Source organism: Cetorhinus maximus, chromosome 1, assembly GCF_964194155.1.
Source record: "Cetorhinus maximus chromosome 1, sCetMax3.hap1.1, whole genome shotgun sequence".
Classification (NCBI taxonomy): Eukaryota; Metazoa; Chordata; class Chondrichthyes; order Lamniformes; family Cetorhinidae; genus Cetorhinus; species Cetorhinus maximus.
In genome coordinates, this window is record NC_135879.1 from 9,695,097 (window position 1) to 9,718,428 (window position 23,332).

Sequence of the window (23,332 nt, forward strand, 5' to 3'; positions counted from 1 at the left end):
GAAGCCACAGCTCACTTAATGTATAGCCACTGGAACCAGTTGTTTTAGTGTAAATTCATGAAATTGTGTTAGTAGAGAGCTCTTATGGCATTGTAAAGAGATTTCTATATAATACTTTATGTAACCAAAGAAGGAAGGGTAAACACATTTAAAATATATCATGAGTAAATGGAGTCTGTTCTTCCTGACCACATCCAAAATGGAGAATGGTCGAGTTGCCCAAGACACAAAGTCTGGGGATTATCCTTTTTCTTGCCTCTCCTACTTGCATTTGCATCACTAAAGGCTATTTTTTTGGAAGCACAGTAAGTAATTAGGAAAGCTAATAGAATTTTATCATTTATTGCGAGGGGAATTGAATACAAAAGTAGGGAGGTTATGCTTCAGTTGTACAGGGCACCAGTGAGACCACATTTGGATTTATCAGATCAGCCATGATCTTATTAAATGGCTGAACAGGCTTGAGGGGCTGTATGGCCTACTCCTGCTCCTTGTTCATATGTTGATCTCACTTTCCACAGAAACTCCCCAAACCATGCCCATGGCTCCCCTCTCAATCTTCCCATTTCTCACCGCCTCTATGCTCCTGAGGTCTTGATCAGCTAGTCCATCCTGGACTACTACCCTATCTCCCTTGGTGCCCTCATTTCCAAACTTTCTCCCAGCTCCACAATCCTCACCATCTGAATTAAAGAAACACGCTCCCCCATATAAACTCAGTAGTTCTCCTCTGGCCCCACCACTACCCATCACAACACCTCTTATGTTGTTAAAAGCAAAAAACTGTGGATGCTGGAAATCCAAAACAAAAACAAAAATAAAAATACCTGGGAAAAACTCAGCAGGTCTGACAGCATCTGCGGAGAGGAACACAGTTAACGTTTCGAGTCCGTACGACTCTTCAACAGAACTTATGTTGTGCTTTTTTCCCCCCCATTGTCTCCACATTCATGTTGGAAACTCAAATGTACCTGACACAACTGGTCTAGTCATTCATTGCCGGGATTATCCCAAGTACAGTCCTGGTGCCAAAAGGATCCAAAGACTGCTTTCCCCTGGAAGTAACTACCATCTCCACCCTCGCCTCCAATACCTCATATCAAGAGATAATTTCTTCATCTTTAAGATTGAGAACATTCATGCAGTTCCCTCTGTCACTCTTCCCTTCCCTCTCCCTGCTTTTATTCTCTCTCACGTGGTACCGTGGGCTGGAATTTCTGCTTTGGGTGTATCCAGCAACTCCAACACAAGTTGCCCCCATTTTGAAAGGGTTTTTTCTCAAGTTTCTGCTCAAATTCCTTTGCATTTCACCAACGCAAAACCTGCCATGATTCAGTGGAATCGGACAGAGTTTTAAAACGTAACTTTATTCTTCAAAGAGAAATTTGCTTTTTAAAATGTTCCCGGGTATATTTAAGAGTGATAACTTGGTGAAGTTTGATTAATGCAGCTGAATATGTGTTTTTAATCACAGTGTCAATTCTCGACCCCGATAACCCGATTTTAAGTGACTGAAAATGACTAAAAAAAGTACAGAGCTATTTTCTAGTTACATTGCTGTACAGTGGGGGATTCCTTATTAAAGTTATAAAGCAAATAATTCAAATCTTTTCAAAACGTGTTTTTAGTGTCCTTGCGACCAAAAGATCCAGATTAATTTTTAGACCCTCCATGAAGACCCTCCACAAACAGACAAAATTAATCGCAGCACACAATGGTGATTAATTCACCCTTGGATCGTGGTCAGTTTTGTGTGTGGGGTCTGCTTCTCGTACAACATTTTAAAAACTAGCACAAAAGGCCATGGAAACTCGAGTTGCACTGAATGCAATGTGTGCTTAAAATTCTGTACTCTTTTAAGCTGGTTATGCCAATATTGGGGAAATTGTGCAGAATATACCAGTGCTATCACCTGGAAACTCTAGGCTCCTGCCTCTAACTGTCTCACCCAGTTACATTTATGAAACTGTTAAATGAATGTGATTAAAGAAAATGAATAAAGCACATTTTTAAAATAACTCCATGCTCTTTCTTCTGAGGTACTTGCAGCATTGCCCTGGGGCTAAAACTTTAATTCCCAAAGACTCTAGGACAAGCTTGGAGGATTGGCAACCCTAGGTCCATTTTGATTTTACTTTTTTAGTTAAAGGATGCACATGCATTGGGCCTTTTTTATTCATTTACTGAGTGCGAGTGTCACAGGCAAGGCCAGCATTTATTGCCCAAATTGTCCCTGAGAAGATGGGTGGCTATATTATTCATGTTTACTCTTTTCTGATACTTGAAGGAGATGGCCATGATAAAGTAAACTGCACTTCATGTAATCACACTCTTTGGGATGCTTAATGGATAACGTGAACAGACGCCATGAGTACAAATGATATAATAAGCCTTCTTGAATGTAACCATTTCAGAGGGCAGTTAAGAGTCAACTTCATTGCTGTGAGATGCATTTAAGAAAAGATATCTATGTCAATCATGACAAGAGGCATGACCTCACCAGTTGCTTTGTGAAGTGCATCCCAAACTACAATCATACCTAACAATTGATAACTCACTTAGCAACAGAAGGACCGGAGTAGGCCATTTAGCCCCTTGAACCTGTTCACCATTTAATTACATAATGGCTGATCTGCTTCTTAACTCCATTTACCCACTCTGGTTCTGTAACCCTTAGTGCTCTTCCCGAACAAGAGATCTATCAATCACAGTTTTGAAAGGCTCAATTGACACCCCCAGCCTCAATTGCTTTTTGGGGCAGAGAATTCCTGCTTTCCGAGAAGTGTATAAGCGCTCCCTGATATCTGAATGGTCTGGCTTTAATTTTAAGGTTATGCCCCCTTATCCTGGACTCCCCTACCAAAGAGAATAGTTTCTCTCTATCTACTCTATCAAATACTTTAATCCTCTTAAATGCCTCAATTAGATTACCCCCTTAATCTTCTTTACTTCTGTGGCAAATATCTTCTGGTATGCACTTGGTCTCAATTCAGCTTGTTTATTTATTTCATCAATGAACGGGTCTAACACTTTGCACAGTAAGCAATTTTCCAATGTCAATCAATATAGACAAGCGGTGAGACATACCTAGGCTGGCAATGCTCCGCTTTCAACGGGCATGGGTTTGTTGTTTGCATCACGTATGTCTGTGAGTTCTCTATTGTCACAGTAGGCGAGAGTCTTGTATGGACGTAGGCACACCAGTTCCTTTGAAACAAAACAGGAAACATTACATTGAATTGGGAAAGGGCTCAGGAACTCTTTGAATCCCCTGCACACTCCACAACAGAAACAACCCACAAAGGCAAGACCAGCAGAGGGAAACATGCGGGGGTGGGGCAGGGGGGCAGTTAATGAGACTCTGGTGAAAATGACAAGGAGCAGGTTAATTGGTTTTTTAAGACCCAAGCCCTGGTTGGAACCTAATACATTCACTGTGTAGTTTTGATGGAATACTTCTCCAGAAGCTCACAGGCAATAAGAGTTATTTTGCATAATTATTTAACCGAGTATTGCTGAAAAGAGATTGACGTTGCAGTACAGCTTGCACTCAGCAGGACAAATGCAAGACTGCCAAATTTTAAATGAGCACAACAATTTATACTACAGGAGAAAAGGCTACTGATTGGTTGGAAAGTCGACTCTGATTGGCTAAGGCATGGCCATGGAGAAATCAACGGGGGCCTATAGGCTCCCCAAGCTTCCGGGTAATTCAAAGAAAGGCACAAGGCTTGAACATATTCCTTTTGCTTTATTTTGTTAGGTGTTATTCCACGATGGGATAACATTTGTGAACAATCCTGAATGTGCTAATAGCTACACTAACAACCAATTTAAGATAACCAGTCAACCTCGTACTGTAGCTCATTTACTCTTGCTAGAATTGACATGCATTCATATGCAAGAACCTGTTCCCTGCAAACAAAAGGAATATGTATAAGCCTTGTGCCTTTTTTGAATTACCTGGGAGCTAGGGGAGCCTAAAGTTCTCTATAGCTTTGTCCTTGGCAACTCCGCAACCAATCAGATTTGATTTGCCAACCAATCAGCACTCTTCTCCTGTAGCATAAATTGTTGTGATCATTTGAAATTTTGCATCCTTGTGTTTGACCTGATGAGTGCAGATGAAAAACTTCAGCAACCTGTCTATCTTTTCAATGATATTCAAATTATTTAACCTTTATATTTGAAGTACATCTGAGTTTCTGAAATATCCATTTGGCTGAGAATTCCCCTTTTATCGGTTAAAAGATCACCCAATTTCCTACCAGTTTTAATTGACCTATTAATTTTCATTAAAGCTTTTTCACTGAAGCATTGCGTGATTTGATAGGTTAGAATAATAGACCTGTAGTGCTGTAAGTGACTTTGTGAGATAGATAAGCTATTTCCTCTGGTGGGGATATCCAGAACAAGGGGACACAGAGCCAGGCCATTTAAGGCTGACATGAGGAAGCACCCTTTCACACAAAGGACAGTAGCAGCCTGGGACTCTCTCCCCACAGAAGATAGTGGGTACAGGAAGACAATTGGAACTTTCAAGACAGGGATTGATCATTTTTTGTTGGGTAAGGGATATTAAGGGAAATGGAAAAAAGGCAAACAAATGGAATTGAGGTATAAATCATGACCTAATAGAATGGCAGAACAGGCTTAGGGGGTGGGCTAAATGGCCTCCTCCTGCTCCCAGGAATCCGCTTTCCTTTGACTCCACAGTGGTGAAGAAATTTCAAAAAAACTGAGTTTTCGTTTGTTGAAAAAGTGCTTTTTCTTCAATCAAATTTCAGATAGAAAGAATTGATTGTGTTCAAATACATTGCCCGATCGCACTGGTCCATGGAAGTTTGTGATTACATCAATGAATTTTAGTGGAAACTTGATCTGCAACCTGACCAACACAATTTCAAGCCCATTTTAGGTGCAATTTCCAGATTGTGTCCACAGCAGAAAATCTACACCCATTGTTATGGTCTTCTCATTAGATGGGTTTCTCCTTAGAAACATCAAGCTTTATTTACAGGCTGCAGCAGCAGTTACATGCTTCCATCAAGCTCCACAACTAGAAGAAATCCCACTCTAAGGTTCCCCACACTTAGAACTGATTTGTTCACACTGTCCTATGATACTATGCAACACACTAAGTCTTAAAGCTACAGTCGCTATGTTCCTTAAAGCTACAATTACTACACCCATCATACGTTATCTGAGTTTTTACTTTATCCTGGTTTCGGTTGCACTGACGAAATTGTCCCTTAAACAAATTTCTACCTCAAAATTAGTGCAGGGCCTTAAGGGGATGTATTTCTGTGGATGGTCCTCCCATTTATCATTTGCAACTTTGACACAAAACCTTTAATGCTTTTAGTCTGTCGTTTCCACACAGGTTATGGCCAGGGGATTTCCGGCTCCACTTAATTCAACTTATAAATTTCCAATCCTAGGGACTAACCTCCTAGCTCAGTTGTTTTATGCAGTGAGTGACTGAACCACACAGAGGGAGGGAGGAAGGGCTTAGATCTGATGTGCCAGCATAACTGGACTGGATGTTGGGGCACTGCAATTGGCCTCAGTTACCCTGAAAGGTGGCGGGGTGAGTGGAGAGAGGGAGGGTATCACCCAGGAGCTCCGCTCCTGATCACTGTCTGGTGGCTTTTGCTGGAAATGTGCATGCATGGGTGTCAGGGAATAGGACTGGTGATATGTCCCCACAGTCAAATGGCCTGTTGAGCACAGTCACAGCTGGCACATGAATAGTGTGACCAAAGTTATCTGAAGCTGTACGCCTGTAAGAAATTGACTTTCAAGAGGGAAGGGGAGTAACATGATCAAATAGAAATATAATATTTCCAATCCCTGGTGATTCCTAAGGAACATCACAAGCACCTTTTGAAGTATGCTGACGAGTGCGTTTTGCAGTTAACCATTTTTGGAGAACCCTGTTCTATTTCCTCCCAGTTTTCAGTTGTGTTCATGCAGCCACTGACCAGCAGATGGTAGCATCTTACAGCACAAACCAGGTGAAGTCCATTTTGCACGGACCGAAGTTTGTGTGTCTGGGCGTAATCATTCATGCTTGTTCGAATTCCACTGCATCCCAATCTCATGCCCAGAGTAGCAGGATAAGTGAAAACACTTATATATATATATCGAGGCACTTAATGCTGAGGGACTGCCAGAATACCATGCTAAGTACCACAGTGCAGGGGGTTAGAAAACTGTCTTTTATACTCCTCAGTCCCTACTAGCTAAGAAAGAATTTGCATGTGTACAGCAATTTTCACCTTCGCAGCTAATGTAGCACCTTTGAAGCATAATCACCATTGCAATGTAGGAAACACAGCGGCCAATTTGTGCAGAGCAAGATCCCAAAACCATCAATTTGATCATTGATGTTGGTTGAGAGATGAATATTGGCCAGGAAACTGAAGAGAACTCCAATGCTCCTTTTTGAATGGGGCCATGGGATCTTTTAAGTCCACGCGAAAGTGCAGGCATACAGACCAGAAGGAGCGGGTTTGATGAACATCAGGCAACACAGGGGCTGCCCACATGAATCGAGGGGAGGCTTTCAGCAGCAAGGTCAGTTCAGGGGGGCATGGTTGAAAGGGCAGGGGAATCCAGATGGCAGAAGCCCAGGGGAGCAATTCTGCTCCCTTGGCCCCGCCAGGAAGGGCTATTCTACTGATCTTCAGCAGCCCTGCCATGGGCAGTCACACCCTAGCGCCTCTCCCCACCACCCCCTCTGCCCCCGCCACGGGATAATATTTCATCAGGCACCAATGCTTCTCATTTAATTAGCATTTGTAATCGAGGTTCACACTGGGCATCCAAAAGCAGCAGCTTAATTTGAAATGGCAGGAACAGAGTGAGAAACTGAGCCACTCTATTTTAACTGCACCCCTGCTCCTGGCTCATTATGATGACCCCCGAGGCCGTTGATATTCTGACATTGACTCACACATGAAGAATGACCATTTTGAGAGGGTGCCAGAGAGCACCATCCCCTGTGACACTGGACCTCAAGGAGATCAGTGGCTTCAGGAGAGGAATAAAAAGGAAGAAAGTGAAAGCTTATTTAGTGAGCAACAACTTGTCCTTATATAGCACATTTAATGTAATAAAACATCCCAAGGCACTTAACGCTTTTAATGGCCCAACCCTTTTTTTCCATAAGAAAGTATTGGTGGGCTTTCTCTTTGAACCACTACACTCCTTACTGAGTTTGATAAAGGAATAAAGAGCCTTATATTTAGCACAGTTAGCAGTGAAAATGAGAGCAGATATTTGCAAAGAGGCATTAATGAATTAAATAAATGGCAAAACTGAGGTAAATGGAGTTCAGTGTGAGGAACTGTGAGGTCATTCACTTTGGACCCAAAAAAGTTAGATCAGAGTATTGTCTGAATAGTGAGAAGTGAGGAGTGAAGTGCAGAGAGATTTAAGGGTCTGCGCAGAAATCACAACAGGTTGGTGGACAGGTCCAAAAAATAATTTAAATGTTTTATGGAATATTAGCCTTTATCTGAAAAGTCCTGGAATACAATGGGATAGAAGCCAAGCTGGGTATAGAAAGCCCTGGTTGGACCCCATTTACTGTGCTCTCTTCAGTTCTTGGCATTGCACCTCAGGAAGGATATATTGGCTTTGGAACGAGTGCAGTGCAGATTCATCCTTTTACCAGAGTTAAAAGGATTTTATGATGAAAGTAGCTTTCATAGACTACGTTTGTTACCCCTGAGTACTGAAGATGAGGGGGTCTTGTGGTGCAGTGGTGGTGTCCCTATCTCTGGGCTAGAAGCTCTGTGTTCAAGTTCCACTCTGGGACGTGATGGCTATGGAAAGTGTGTTCATAACGTGGCCATACAGAGTGATTGTTAGCCTGTAAAACCTTCCAATACGCCTGGCAGCAGGCTGTAAGGGCGGGAGAGTCTCCTGGTCAGCCAGACTGCAGAAGGCAATGGCAAACCACTGCAATACTTGGCCAAGCAAAATCATGGACCATTCAATGGAAGTCCATGGTTGCTAACGCCCTCTTAGGGAATGGTACCTGAAGGAGGTGGAGGATTGAAGATGAAAGGAATCTAACTATATAGTTTTTAAAATGATTAAATGATTAATTGATAGGGTAGAAGAAGAAAGAACTATTTCCTCTGATTAGGAAGTCTAGATCAAGGGGACATAATCTTAAAATTAGAGCCAGACTGAGAGGCGATGTCAGGAAGCCCTGCTTCACACAACGGATAGTGGAAATCTGGATGTGATGGAAGATAGAAAATAGAAAATAAATACCAAAAAATAATTAGCTTCTCAATTCTAAAATAGAGCTTGGCCAGCCTATTGAACCATCACCGTCTTCATGATGTTTTTTAAAGTGCCTCACTCCAACTGTGTTTCTTTAGGCTGTCACATCAACGATATATATTTCTTCAGTGACAAGTATGCATTCTATTGTCAGACCTGCACGTAGATTTTTTTAGGGAAGGAGAGATATCGGAATTCAGATAAAGATCAGCAGTTGGAACACTCTCAGTTTTCCGTTCACTAGTCCAGGACCAGTGACATCAATTGTAGCATCCCAGTGCTCATTGGCCAAAGAGCTGGACTAGCCATATAAATACTGTGACTACAAGAGCAGGTCAGTGGCTAGGAATTGTGTGACGAGTAACTCACCTCCTGACTCCCCAAAGCCGATCCACTATCTACAAGGCACAAGTCAGAAGTGTAATGGAATACTTCCCACTTGCCTGGATGAGTGCAGCTCTCACGACATTCAAGAAGCTTGACATCGTCCAGGACAAAGCAGCCCACTTGATTGGCACCACATCCACAAACATTCACTCCCTCCACCACTGACACACAGTAGCAGCAGTGTATACCATCTACAAGATGCACTGCAGAAATTCACCAAGGTTTCTTCGACAGCACCTTCCAAACCCATGACCACTACCACCTAAAAGGGCAAGGGTGGCAGATAGATGGAAACACCACAACCTGGAAGTTCCCCTCCAAGCCACTCACCATCCTGATTTGGAAATATATCATCGTTCCTTCACTGTCGCTGGGTCAAAATCCTGGAACTCCCTTCCTAACAGCACTGTGGGTGTATCTACACCACATGGACTGCAGTGGTTCAAGAAGGCAGCTCACCACCACCTTCTCAAGGGCAGCTAGGGATGGGCAATAAATGCTGGCCCAGCCAGTGAAGCCCACATTCCATGAATTAATTTTAAAAAACTTAAAATTAAACTTTCCTGTTCTTTATGACTAGGTGCAACAATGCAGGATAAGTTTAGTTACTAAGTCATCTAGGATATATATACACTGTTACGTTGAGAATTAAACTCTGAAACATACACAATGAAACACAGATATTGCTTCCTACAAATCTGCCCCTATGTGGATGACAGTAGGTAAACTGTGGATAATACACAATGAAATGCAGGCAGCGATACATGAGAAAAAAAATAGGGATTGCTGAGCACAGATAGATGTAGATAGATTAAAAATAGTTGACTACTTGTACATTGTTTAGTATGGGGATATACAGATAGGAAAATATATGGAGATAGAGAGATTACAGATTGTTGAGTGCAGATAGATGGTGAAATAGAGAAATAATCTGAATTCAACATGTGCTCTTATAGTAAGTTTTTGTCGCACTTACTTTCCCCTGGCTGTTTCAAAGTTTGGTTTGCCGTTTCCAGGTTTGCTGTAGAAAGAACGCTTCTGACTGGGGCTGGACTTATGCACTCCTTTTTCCACAGTGTAACCCACCTGCCTTGGAGACCTGTTACCAACAAGCGGAATGATGGAAGGTGCAACCCCAGCCCCCAGCTTTCCAAGCGTATTTCTCCCATTATCTGTGCCGTTAAAATTAGTTCCATTCTTGGTGTTCCCAAACGGTGTCGACTCAACTGGGGATTTTGCAGCAAGAACCCCATCACAAACTTTCAGAAAAGGGAAAACGATCCCCAAGACAATGAGCCACCTCATTCTTACTGAATTGAAAGTAATACTTCTTCCTTCTGCATAATCCACCTCCACGTGGTATCTCCTGCTCGCACAAGTCTGCATGAATGAAATGAGCTCGCTCCTTTGGCAGCTTTTATGCCTTGTCAGAAAGGAAATAACTCCTGCATTTTGGACGTGACATGAGGAAACAGAGGAGCCCTTCCCAGGAAATTGGTAAAACAAAAAGGTCTGAAGCTGTTTCTGTCAGACCAATTGAAAGAAATAAATCATTGATTTTGAGAGGGAAATTAGGGATTCCATTCATGTTGTTACATCAGAGATGAAAGGTGAAGATGTTCAAACCCCACAGCTCCTCCTGCTGCAGCAGCCTTCCAGAAATGAAAAGATACAAAATATGTTCTTGACGAATTTAAGTAATTATTACAAATCTAAAAGGCGAGAATCCAGTTTTTACAAAGATTCACTGCTGTCTCAGCTGCACACAGGTTTATTTAACGTTTGGAAAATGGACCAGCAGTAAACGGGTGAAAATGAAATTTGGAAACGCCATCAAATTCTTGAGTTGAGATGGAGTAAATTTTCACCCGAACTCCCTAATGTAAAACTGGCATTTGTCAATGGGACACCCATTGTAGAAACTCCCCAGTTTTAATTTCTGTTGAACTCAGTGAAGAAGGCAGAGAGATTTGCTGAGAGAAAAACAGGAAAGAACACTCTAATCCGAAACATTTTACTTTTGAATGACCTCCTGAAAGGTAAACCAAAGTTCCATTCTCTGCCTTAGAATGAGCCAGCGCTTTTAGATCTTAAGTTCTCTCATTGTGGGTGATACATTTTATTCTATTAACCAATGTAAGCAGAATAATGTCAAAAACCAGCATTAGAAAGAGCCTGTTTGATACCTTGGCAAATGTTTTCCCTTCAATTATGTTCATTATTATATTGTTTATGCTGTAATTGAGCTTTGAGCCAGAAGGACATGACTTGGTTTGGAGAGGACACATAGTTCTCTACCTTTTTTCAAAGTCAGAAATACCAATGTATCTCACTTAGTTGCAATCAGATCTTTCCCAATTGTTTTTTAAGTACCGTAATCTTTAACATGGTGAAGATATTGTTCCCTCTCCAATTCCCCTTGGTCTACCAATAATTTGTACAGAAGATAACAACCTTTATAAAGCACATCTCCTTAAATTGATATGCCTTTTCCTGCTAGTCAGTTCAGTTAAGGGAATTTTTCCCATCCATTATAAGTGTTGTCCTGTGTGGAAAAGGAACTTGGCTATCTGAGTTCAGCTGCTATGTTGACATCTTACCCAGGGTTAAAGTTGGGTCTGCTGCTTCACCTTAACTGACAGGAGATGCTTAAGCCTGGTTTGTCCTGCTTGCATTTCCACAGCTAAACTTTTTGTAATTAATCTCTGGGCTGTGGGAAAGCTCAGAACTTTCTGTCAGGTTGGAATGGTTATCAGACGTCTACTTATGCACTGTTTGGAGATGAGTGGTGCAATCTTGACATTTGTGGCAGGATGACTGTCTGGTGCTTCCACAAATTGGAGTGAAATAAGTTGTGGGATGTAATAGATGGACCTGCTGTTATTTTGTGGAACTGAAACTAGAATCAGGCAAAGTAATTTTAATAGGAAATAAGATTTGCCAGTGGCCTTTTGGAGACCACTTTTGAACTTAGGAATTGAATTAATCTCAACTAGGGTCTGACCCACTGTCACAGGCTCTCTTCTTTGATAGTATCAGGGTATTTTCTTTCTATATTAATTGCAGGGTATTTTGGTTATAAACAACAATTTGCCAGAACATGAAAAGACCATTCATCTCATTTTCATGATTCAACCCTAGGACCAGGTTTCTGCAGAGCTTCCAAAATGGCGGGCGGGACCTGGATGTGGAAGCCGCAATGCCATTTCCGAAAGATCCCATTTTTTGCTGGGAGGGGCAAAGGTGTGAATCACACATGAGGGGGACCCAAGCTCAGCAGGGCCATTTTAACTTAGTGCTGAGTTCAAACAAGCCCCATTTTGGCTGTTTGACCTTAACAGGAGTCACAAATTTATGCAGTAGGCATAAAGATTCCCGAAGGGTGGATAAGGTCTGTATAACAGTCATGATGTGAAGTTTTTAAATGCCCTGCCCTTTAAACTTTGAAACATACCGGCTGTCGCTGTTACAATAGCTGTTTGTTTGAATTTTCCTGACGGGTCTTTACGAATCCTTCGTTGATTTCCAAAAGCTATAATTATCTCAGCAGAAGGTTCTGAATTCACAGTTTGATGAAAGCTCAATGAATGATTGGCTGCTTCTGATGTGGGGTTATGAACAACAGTTTATTTTTACAAGAGATTAACCACTTGAAGAGAACCATGCTGGAGAAATAATAATGGGGAACCAGGAAATGGCAGAGGAGCTGAATAAATACTTTGCATCAGTCTTCACGGTAGAAGGCTAAATATAAAATACTAAATAATCAAGGGGAAAAATGGGGGGAGGAAATAAATACAATAAATATTACTAGAGAAAAAGTACTAGGGAAACTAATGGGGCTAAAGGCCGATAAGTCTCCTGGACCTGATGGGTTTCACCCTAGGATATCAAAAGAAGTAGCTACACAGATAGTGGATGCACTGGTCGTAATCTTCCAAGAATCCTTAGCTTCTGGAAAAGTCCCAGAAGATTAGAAAACTGCCAATGTAACGTCCTTATTCAAAAAGGGAGGGAGACAAAAAAACAGGTAACTATAGGCCAGTTAGCTTAATATCCATCATTAGGAAAATGTTCAAGTCTATTATAAAGGATGTAATAGCAGAACATTTAGAAATTCATAATATAATCGAGCAGAGTCAGCATGGCTTCATGAAGGGGAAATCATGCCTGACAAATTTTTTAGAATTCTTTGAGGAGGTAACAAGCAGGATAGATAAAGGGGAATCAGTAGATGTAATATATTTGGATTTCCAAAAGGCGTTTGATAAGGTACCGCACAGAAGGCTACTTAATAAGATAAGAGCCCATGGTGTTGGGGGTAGCATATTAGCATGGATAGAGGATTGCCTAACTAATAGAAGACAGAGAATTGGGATAAGGGGGAATTTTCAGAATGGCAACTTGTAACTAGTGGAGTGTCACAGGGATCAATGCTGGTGCCACAATTATTTACAATATATATTAATGACTTAGATGAGGGAAATGAATGTACTATTGCCAAGTTTGCGGATGACACAAAAATAGGTGGGAAGGCAAGTGGTGAGGATGGCACAAAGAGTCTACAGAGAGATATAGACAGGTTAAGTGTGGGAAAAAACTTGGCAGATGGAATATAATGTGGGAAAATGTGAGGTTATGCAGTTTGGCAGGAAGAATAGAGGAGCTGAATATTATTTAAATGGAGAAAGCCTGCAGAAAGCTGCAGCACGGAGGGATTTGGGAGTCCTCATGCATGAATCCTAAATAGCTAACATACAAATTCAGCAGGTAATAGGGAAGGCAAATAGAACGGTGGCCTTTATTTCAAAGGGAATGGAGTATAAAAATAGGGAAGTCTTGCTAAAACTATACAAGGCACTAGTTAGACCACAGCCTAGAATACTGTGAACAGTTTTGGTCCCCTTATCTAAGGAAAGATATACTGGCATTGGAGGCAGTCCAGAGAAGGTTCACTAGGTTGATCCCAGATATGGAGGGATTTTCCTATGAGGAGAGGTTGAGTAGGCTGGGCCTGTACTCATTGGAGTTTAGTAGAATGAGAGGTGACCTTATTGAAACATATAAGATTCTTAGGGGGTTTGACAGGATAGATGCTGAGAGGTTGTTTCCCCTTGTGTGAGAGTCTAGGACCAGATGGCATAATCTCAGAGTAAGGGGTCACCCATTTAAGACAGAGATGAGGAGGAATTTCTTCTCTCAGAGGGTAGTGAATCTGTGGAATCCTTTACCGCATAGGCTGTAGAGGCTGGGTCGTTAAATACATTCAAGACTGAGATAGGCAGCTTTTTAATCAGTAAGGGAATCAAGGGTTATGGGGAAAAGGCAGGAAAGTGGAGCTGAGGATTATCAGATTAGTCATGATCTCACTGAATGGCTGAGCAGACTCGATGGGCTGAATGACCTACCTCTGCTCCTATGTCTTATGGTCTTATTTAAAATAATTAAATGGGCTTTTAAGTATGGAAGTTTTTTTATTATAGTGAAGGCTGAATTACATTTTTATAGCTTTATCTTATTTCATCTCAACATGGCTCCTGAGTTCTTCCTATGGCAGATATTGGGTGAGTTGGCATGGAGGGTGTAAAGGGCAAGGGTTATTTGTGGGGTTGACATGAGTTGGTAGTGGGGCTATGAGGGGCCATGGGGGTGGGTGGGGGCATGAGTTGGGATGGGATTGAGTTTGCATGGGAGCATGGAGGTAGCATGGAGAGTGAATGGGCAGTTGATGGGATGTGAGGGATAAGCGCTAGAGAGCCTAAAATTTACTAAAACAAGTGGGGCAAAGTCCAGAAGGCTGAGGTGGGATTTTTAACCAACCTGCCTCACCACTTGGCTGCCCCTGTAGCCGCTTTTGATCTGCTTCCGGGAGCAGTAGGCCTGACTGTATCACTGGCCAATTCCCCCTCCCGCTTACATGGAGTGAAAATTGGATCTGTTGGTCACATTCTACTGAGGCAGGTCTGCCGAGCCAGTGGTGAAAATCTGACCCTACATGTCTTCTATGTTAGAGGCAAGGTACTAGCATGGATAGAAGATTGGCTCTCTGGCAGGAGGCAGAGAGTGGGGATAAGAGGGTCCTTCTCAGGATGGCGGCCGGTGACTAGTGGAGTTCCGCAGGGGTCAGTGTTGGGACCACAACTTTTCACTTTATACATTAATGATCTAGATGAAGGAACTGACTAAGTTTGCAGATGATACAAAGATAGGTGGAGGGACAGGTAGTATTGAGAAGGCGGGGAGGCTGCAGAAGGATTTGGAGAGGTTAGGGGAATGGGCAAAGAAGTGGCAGATGGAATACAACATGGGGAAGTATAAGGTCATGCACTTTGGTAGGAAGAATAGAGGCATAGACTATTTTCTAAATGGGGAGAGAATTCAGAAATCTGGAGTGCAAAGGGACTTGGGAGTCCTAGTCCAGGATTCTCTTAAGGTTAACTAGGACGGGTTGAGTCAGTAGTTAGGAAGGCAAATGCAATGTTGGCATTTATTTCGAGAGGACTAGAATATAAAAGCAGGGATGTGCTGCTGAGGCTTTATAAGGCTCTGGTCAGACCACATTTAGAATGTTGTGAGCAATTTTGGGCCCCGTATCTCAGGAACGATGTTCTGGCCCTGGAGAGGGTCCAGAGGAGATTCATGAGAACGATTCCAGGAATGAAAAGCTTAACATATGAGGGACGTTTGAGAACTCTGGGTCTATACCCGATGGAGTTTAGAAGGATGAGGGGGGATCTGATTGAAACTTACAAAGTACTAGAAGGCCTGGATAGAGTGGACGTGGGGAAGATGTTTCCATTAGTAGAAGAGACTAGGACCCGAGGGCACAGCCTCAGAGCAAAGGGAAGACCTTTTAGAACAGAGATGAGGAGAAACTTCTTTAGCCAGAGAGTGATGAATCTATGGAATTCATTGCCACAGAAGGCTGTGGAGGCCAGGTCATTGAGTTTACTTAATACCGAGATAGATAGGTTCTTGATTGGTAAGGGGATCAAAGGTTATGGGGAGAAGGCGGGAGAATGGGGTTGAGAAACTTATCAGCCATGATTGAATGGCGGAGCAGACTCGATGGGCCGAATGGCCTAATTTCTGCTCCTATGTCTCATGGTATTATGGTCTACTGTAACCCTCGGTCACTGTGGGACCAATTGTTGCTTTCTATGCCTTCTATTACCAGGGTGGTAACAGTCTCAAAGCAAGGTCCTGTTGAAAGATCATAGACCTGAAACATTGGGCTGAATTCTCCCACAGGAAATGGGAGGCAGGTTCAATTCTGGGCAGCAAACCCGTCACTGTCGTGAAACCAGGACCAGCAGCAATTTTCCCGGAGTTCTGTCCTTAAATAGAGACGGGACAGGCCTGCCATCCAGTTAAGCCGCCAGGATTAAAGAACGGAGGGAGGCTGCCTCTGGAGCAGGCAGGATGAAAGAGCACCTATAAATGAGTCTATAAGTGTTCCTATGTAGAATTGCTGCTTTAAAACATGTTGTCAGCCAATCATTAACATGCACGGTTGTCTTGATAAACTCCCTCCCGCACTATTTCAAACAAGAGCTGGGAAGTAATCCTCGGTATTTTTGTGGTCAATATTTATCCCCCAATCATTAAACACCACTAAAAGCACGTTATTTAGTCATTGTCACAATGTTGTTTGAAGTTGTGCACAAATTGGTTTCCTTGATTCCTACCATTACAACAGTGACCACACTTCAAAAGCCCTTCCTTGGCTGTAAAGCACTTTGAGGCAGTCTGAGGTAGTGTAAGGCTCTTTATAAGTGCAAATTATCTTTTTCTTTCTGATCAGGAAAAGGACCTCAGGACAACAGTGTAAAAGTCTATAAAGTTGTCACCATAGTGCTTCGCTAGAGTAAGGGGGCCAATAAGCTCCTGGGTCCCAGGAATAAAATACTAATTAAAAGAGATTGCATTTTTGTTGTAACATTAAAAATAATAAACAATGCAAGCTTTGACCTTGCTATGGGTCCACCTTCACTTTCTTAATCAGTATCACTGAACTGACTGGCATTCATTTTGAGAGAAAGAGTTGGCTGGTTCTTTGAATGTTTCAAACTCAAATTTACCTTCTTCTCACCTGGAGGGAAACCCCCAAAAGTTTAATCATTGGGCGGAATCATCCCAGATTTGCACTAATTGCGGTAGCGGGCGGGTAAAATGATGTTCTACCCGTTGGCCTCAATGGCAGCTTTTCATGCTGTATCACCCCAAACCCGCTGCATTAATTATACACTCCTGGGAAACACGCCGTTTCCATGGCGAGCGGGCCCTCATTTGCCCGCTACACCAAGACTTCACCGCTTCAGCATGCCGGGCGCCATATTTAAGGTGCAGCCACGTGCACGCCTCTCAGTGCTTCCAGCCCAGGACTGCTGCACAGAAGACAGGATGGCCCCGAAAGGCAAATAGACTGCAGCCCCCAGATTTAGGGATGCACCCCCCCTTTTTGGATGCTGCAGAGGCCCGGCGTGATGTCCTTTACCCCGTTCTGACGGAGAAGGGGCAGCAACATTACCATCCTGGCTTGGTAGGGTGACGGCAGTGGTGATCCGTGCCAATGGGGCACAGAAGAGGACAAATGACCTCATCCGTGCTGCCAGGGTAAGGCAACCATCTCATCGCTCTAAACTCACACACTCAAGCCCATCACACATTCACTGGCATCTCACTCACTGCCAGCTCAAGGGACATCACCGCTCACTCTCTTACGCACACCCTCACATCTCTGTCCAGTCTCATCTCCTCTGGAGACTGCCCCTTCAGCCCTCACCATCTTGAAGCCACTTGCACAGATCAAATTGTGCCCCTGCACAAACCCTGGGATAACCCCCTTCCCCAGTACAGCCCTCGCCCTGCAGCTGTTGTGTAACATGTCAGCGTGATTGCATGCTGATATGGGCAAACGATCCAGTGGGACAGGGGTGGGGTGGGGGTGGCGGGGTGGCGGGTGGGGGGGGGGGGGGGTGGAGGATGAGTCTTGCGGGCTGACTTTATAATGACATGCTGACATATTACAGTGAGGTTCCCGACATCCGATGGCAGGGAACGCGGGCTGCCTTTGACGGACGGAGTGGAAGGGCTGCTATTGACGGGCGGAGTGGAAGATCGCAAACTGGTTTCACAATGTCGTGAAACCAATTTTTGGCCTTCTCACCACATTGCCCTCTCACGCCACCGAACATGCCCAACACCAGTGGGCACGGACGATTCCACCCATTGTCTTGAGGATTGGTCCATTAACCTACAAATAATGGTCAAATTAGCTAGGACCCCTGCTGGGCTCAAAGAGTAAAACAGATCCAACATGACATCCAATTCCTCTCTGAAATGTGCTGGCGAAATTTCCATTGTCTCAAAACTCATATGGTGATATTAATTGCACAGTCCTGTTCATTACTTTTATCTGGTACCCAGGTAATAGATATTATTAGCATTTCCAGAAAATTCTGCTTGTTGAGAGTTCATTCCTGGGGTACAAATAAGTGGCAACAGCCACTTAACAGGAATTAACCTGAATTCTCATCTAGACCAATTAGGCAAAAAATATTGAAACATGAAGACATATAAAGAAGGCAAATCATTGAATATAACATCTACATTGCATTGTGGAAATTAATGAGTTATGCAGATACTACTGATATATGTGTAAAATCAATTTTTTACCACATGTTTACATCATGAAGGTAGTACTAAACATGCAATTAAAATAATTCAGCATTTATTATTGAGATGTAATTTTAATCATGACTGTTGTAAGCATTAACATTTCCCATAACTTCAGTTGAAGTGCCAGAACTATTTGAAAGGCTCGATGGAAATGTTGAAGTTAGATGTGGGGGGAGCGTTCAGTCCTGTTGCATTTTGAGCCCAATTTGCCTCATTCATTGTCAGTGCAGGCTAACCTTCAAATCTCCACCATTTATCATGTTTCTGGTTTAAAGTTGTAGCTGTATGGCTGTCTGCCTTTGAAAGTATTCCAAAACTTGTGAATTAATATTTCCTCTGTGCCTGCAATGCAAAGTGCCAGTACTTAAATTATCCTGTCAACTTTGGGATCCTCATTACTCAGGTTGAAAGAACCAGCCAGTGGCTTCAGTGAAATAGGATGTACTTCCTTTTTGCTGTCATTTAACATAAGGCCCCAGCCTTAAAATGTAATTTTGACTTTGTGTCGAGTGATGAATCAGAAATCCACATTGACTCTTCAACAAATTACTGAAATTATTGAAACTGTGGCCAGAATTTTCGCGTCGGCGAGCGGGGGCGGGACCCAGCACGCCAACGCATAAAATGACGCGCGGTGACGTCGGGCGTGTGTTCCGACGTCACCGCACGTCATTCAGATCTTTAGTTCGGTGGCCGCATGCCGGAAGCGGCCGCGCGCCCGCCGAACTGTCAAAGCCCTGTTAAGGCCAATGAGAAACCAACTAACGTAATTATCGACACCGCCCGTCCAACCTTAAGCCCAAGCGGCCTTCGCGTTTTTCAGGAAACCTCATCCACGGGCGGGATCAGGTTTCCTGAAGGTTTTATTAAATAAATAAATATTTTTCTCACATTTCATAAACGTGTCCCAGCTCGTGTGACACTGTCACATGAGGGGACATGTCTAAATAATTTTTCTCTTTCTTCATTCAAAACATTCCATATGAACTTAATCTCCCTGAGGCAGCTCCGTGCCACAGGGAGATTTCCGCGCTCTTTCGTGTGCATGCATGAAAGAGCGCAGGCCCCGCCTCTCTTTCCCTCCTCCCCCCGCCCGCACAGGGTGTGCTCGGCGCTACCAGCCGTGCGTCACGCTGGGCGGGCCTTAATTGGCCCGCCCACGTAAAATGGCGGCACGCAGCCAATCGCAGGCGGCGATCGGCCTGCCTAACAGGCAGAAAATTCAGCCCTGTGACTGAGGACTCAGATGTTTATAGGAAACAAGTTACCTATGTCTGAAGCTGAATAAACCGTATCATTGAGAGATCCTTGAATGACAAGCAATTATTCAGCAGTCTGTACCTATGGAATCAGCCAATTCGTATTTTACAGTGCCCAATATTTAGCTAGCCTTATACCAACATTACCTCTGGCACGCAATTTATAAAGCTGCCTCACTTAGTGATAATTGAAATAAAAGCGTTACGAAGTTAGATACGAAACAAAGAAATTGTGTTATCATTAGGAAGTCTTGTGATAACACCCGGAACAGCTTTTGTCTCTTTGATATATTTTCTCAATGTGACCCAGACCCTTTTTAAAAGAAAAAGGCTCTATCAGAATCAATTCACAGTCTGAGTAATGTGGTTCCTTTCTATTATTTTCAAAGCCAAAATACATGAACGCTAAAGGATCCAAAGGAATATTCTTTGAATTTCTAATTCAACTCATTACCAGTAGGCAATGATTACTACATTTGATTTATGTTACAATTGGCCTTGAGGCACTGGATTCCAAATGGATAAGCTGTCCGTGCCCATATGCAGCAAGGCCTGGACAACATTTAGGCTTTGGCTGATAAGCAGCAAGTAACATTCGTGCCACTCAAGTGCCAGGTAATGACCATCTCCAACAAGACAGAATCCCTTGACATTCAATGGCATTACCATCATTGAATCCACCACTATCAACATCCTGGGGGTTACCATTGACCAGAAACTGAACTGGACTAGCCACATAAATCCTGTGGTTACAACAGCAGGTCAGAAGCTGGGAATTCTGCGGCGGGTAACTCACCTCCTGACTTCCCAAAGCCTGTCCACCATCTACAAGGCACAAGTCAGGAATGTGATGGAATACTGTCCACTTACCTGAATGAGTTCAGCTCCAACAACACTTAAGGAGTTCAACACCATCCAGGACAAAGCAGCCTGCTTCATTGGTCCTCCATCCACCACCTTCAACGTCCACTCACTCCACCACCAACGCACAGTGGCAGCAGTGTGTACCATCTACAAGATGCACTGCAGGAACTCACCAAGGCTCCTTAGACAGCACCTTCCAAACCCATGCCCACAACCATCTAGAAGGAGACAAGGGCAGCAGATAGATGGGAACACCACCACCTGGAAGTTCCCCTCCAAGCCACTCACCATCCTGATTTAGAACTATATTGCTGTTCCTTCAATGTTGCTGGGTCAAAAACTTGGAACCCCCTCCCTAACAGCACTATGGGTGTACCTACACCACATGGATTGCAGCAGTACAAGAAGGCAACTCACCAACACCTTCTCAAGGGCAATTAGGGATGGGCAATAAAAATGCTGCCCTAGCCAGAGACACCCGTATCCCGTGAAAGAATTTTTAAAGAATTGCAAATCAACAATATCCTTCACTTCATATACACATGGAAAATGTAAATCAATGACATTTATAAACCAACTGGGAGGTTAGATTACATGACGCACAAAGAAATTGTGTTATCATTCGGAAGTCTTGTGATAACACCCAGAACAGCTTTTGGCTCTTTGATATATTTTCTCAATGTGACCCAGACCCTTTTTTTAAAAAATGGCTCTATCAGAATCAATTCACAGTCTGAGTAACCACCAGCTGCAGAGTTTCTAGAGGCACATAGCATTTATTGCCCATCCCTAAATTCCCTTGAGAAAGTGGTGGTGAGTCGCCTTCTTGAACCACTGCAGTCTCTGTGCTGTAGGTACCCCACAACGTTGTTAGGGAGAGAGTTGCAGGATATTGATCCAGCGACAGTGAAGGAATGGTAATGTTGTTCCAAGTCATTGTGATGTGTGGCTTGGAGGGGAACCTGAAGGCCATGGTGTTTCCTTGCATCTTTTGTTCCTTTCTATCTAAGGGTAAAAGTTGTGAATACAGAAGGTGCTGTTGAAGGAGAGTTGGTGAGTGGTGCAATGAATTTTGTAGGCGCTACACACTGCTGCCACTGTGCATTGGTGGTGAAGAATGTAATGTTAAAGGTGGTGGATATGGGTGCCAGTCAAACAGGCTGCTTTGCCTTGAATGGTGTCGAGCTTCTTAAACATTGGACTTGCACTCATCCAGGCAAATGGAGAGTATTCCATTATACTTGTGACTTGTGCCTTGTAGATGGTGGACTGACTTTGGGGAGTCAGAAGGTGAGTTATTCACTACAGAATTCCCAGACTCTGACCTGCTCTTGTAGGCACAGCGTTTTTATGGCTAGTCCAGTTTAGTTTCTGGTCAGCGGTAACCCCAGGTTGTTGGTGATAGGACTTCTGCAATTGTAAAGCTGTTGAAATCAAGGGGAGATGTTTAGGCTCTCTCTTTTTGGAGATAGCACTTTTGTGGTGTGAATGTTACCTACCATTTATCAGCTCAAGCCTGAATATTGTCCAGGTCTTGTTGCATGCAGTAACTGAGTGGTTCAGTACCTGAAGAGTTGAGAATAGTGCTGAACATTGTGCAATCATCAGCTACTAGCCCAATTCTGACCTTATGATAGAGGGAAGGTCACCGATGAAGCAGCTGAAGACACTAACCTGAGGAACTCCTGAGGAGTGATCCTGGGGCTAAAATGATCGACTTCCAGCAACCACAATCACCTTTCTTTGTGCTGGGTATGATTCCAACCAGTAGCAAGCTTTCCCCTGATTCCCACTGGCCTCAATTTTGTGAGGGCTCCTCGATACCACACTCAGTCAAAAGCTGCTTTGATGTCAAGGGCAGTCACTCTCACCTCACCTCTTGAATTCAGCTATTTTGTGCATGTTTGTGCCAAGCCTGTAATGAGGTCTTGAGCTGAGTGGTCCCTGCAGAACTCAAACTGAGCATCAGTGAGCAGGTTATTGCTGAGTAAGTGCTGCTTGAAAGCACTGTTGACGACACCTTCCCTCACTTGGCTGATGATTGAGAGTATTGATGGGTTGGGGGGCGGGGGGTGGTAATTGGCTGGATTGGATTTGTCCTGCACTTTTTAGACAGGACATAATAGGGTAATTTTCCACGTTGTTGGGTAGATGCCAGTGTTGTAGCTGTACTGGAACACCTTGGCTAGGGTCATGACTAGTTCTTGAGCACAAGTCTTCAGTACTATCACTGGATGTTAACAGAGCCTTTATTGTATCCAGTGCATTCAGTCAGTTCTTGATATCACGATCTAAAAGAAATTCAGCTGCAGGAAACTAAAAGACGGTTGCTCATCCTGAGATTACAGGGCACCATTATCCCTGATAGGATTTCCTTCCTTTTTTAAATTATTGCGTCTTTTCAATATTTATTGGGACAAGGTGCAATAGAAGCAAAGCTTGTTATGCATCAAATTGAGAAAATTGCTATGTTGTATTAAATCCATCAGTTGATGTTGAGAAATCATTGTCTAGATTTGGCTCTAGATAGTTTCTAACTTCAGCTACTTAACGGGCGGAATTTTACGGCAGTGGGATTTTACATTCCCGCCAAAGCCAATGAGGTTTAGAATGTCTCGCCACGTTTTGCGGCCCCACCCCCGCCGAAACGGGGCTGTAAAATTCTGCCCCATAAAGGGGCTCAGGAAGCAATGGGGCTATTTTCAACATTACCACCTGGGTGCTAACCATGACTGAATTATCTGCCCATTGCGGAACTTGCCTCTTGTTCCATTGATCTCAGAGTCAGGTCAAACTGAGTGCTGCCATAATCCATGAGATCGTTGGAAGTTGTGTGATTG

General features: G+C 43.3%; 1 protein-coding gene across 1 annotated transcript in view; it reads right to left on the reverse strand.

The window, feature by feature from the left end:
- Positions 1 to 10,091, reverse strand: part of LOC144699769 (multimerin-1-like) — a 62,278-nt gene extending 52,187 nt beyond the window's left edge. The window contains exons 1-2 of the mRNA XM_078571029.1: positions 9,665 to 10,091; positions 3,088 to 3,207 (exon numbers count right to left, since the gene is read on the reverse strand). Coding sequence (XP_078427155.1) covers positions 3,088 to 3,207; positions 9,665 to 10,074 — 530 coding nt within the window. The 5' untranslated portion in view covers positions 10,075 to 10,091. The remainder of the gene's footprint in view (positions 1 to 3,087; positions 3,208 to 9,664) is intronic.
- Between the last annotated feature and the right edge of the window lie 13,241 nt (positions 10,092 to 23,332).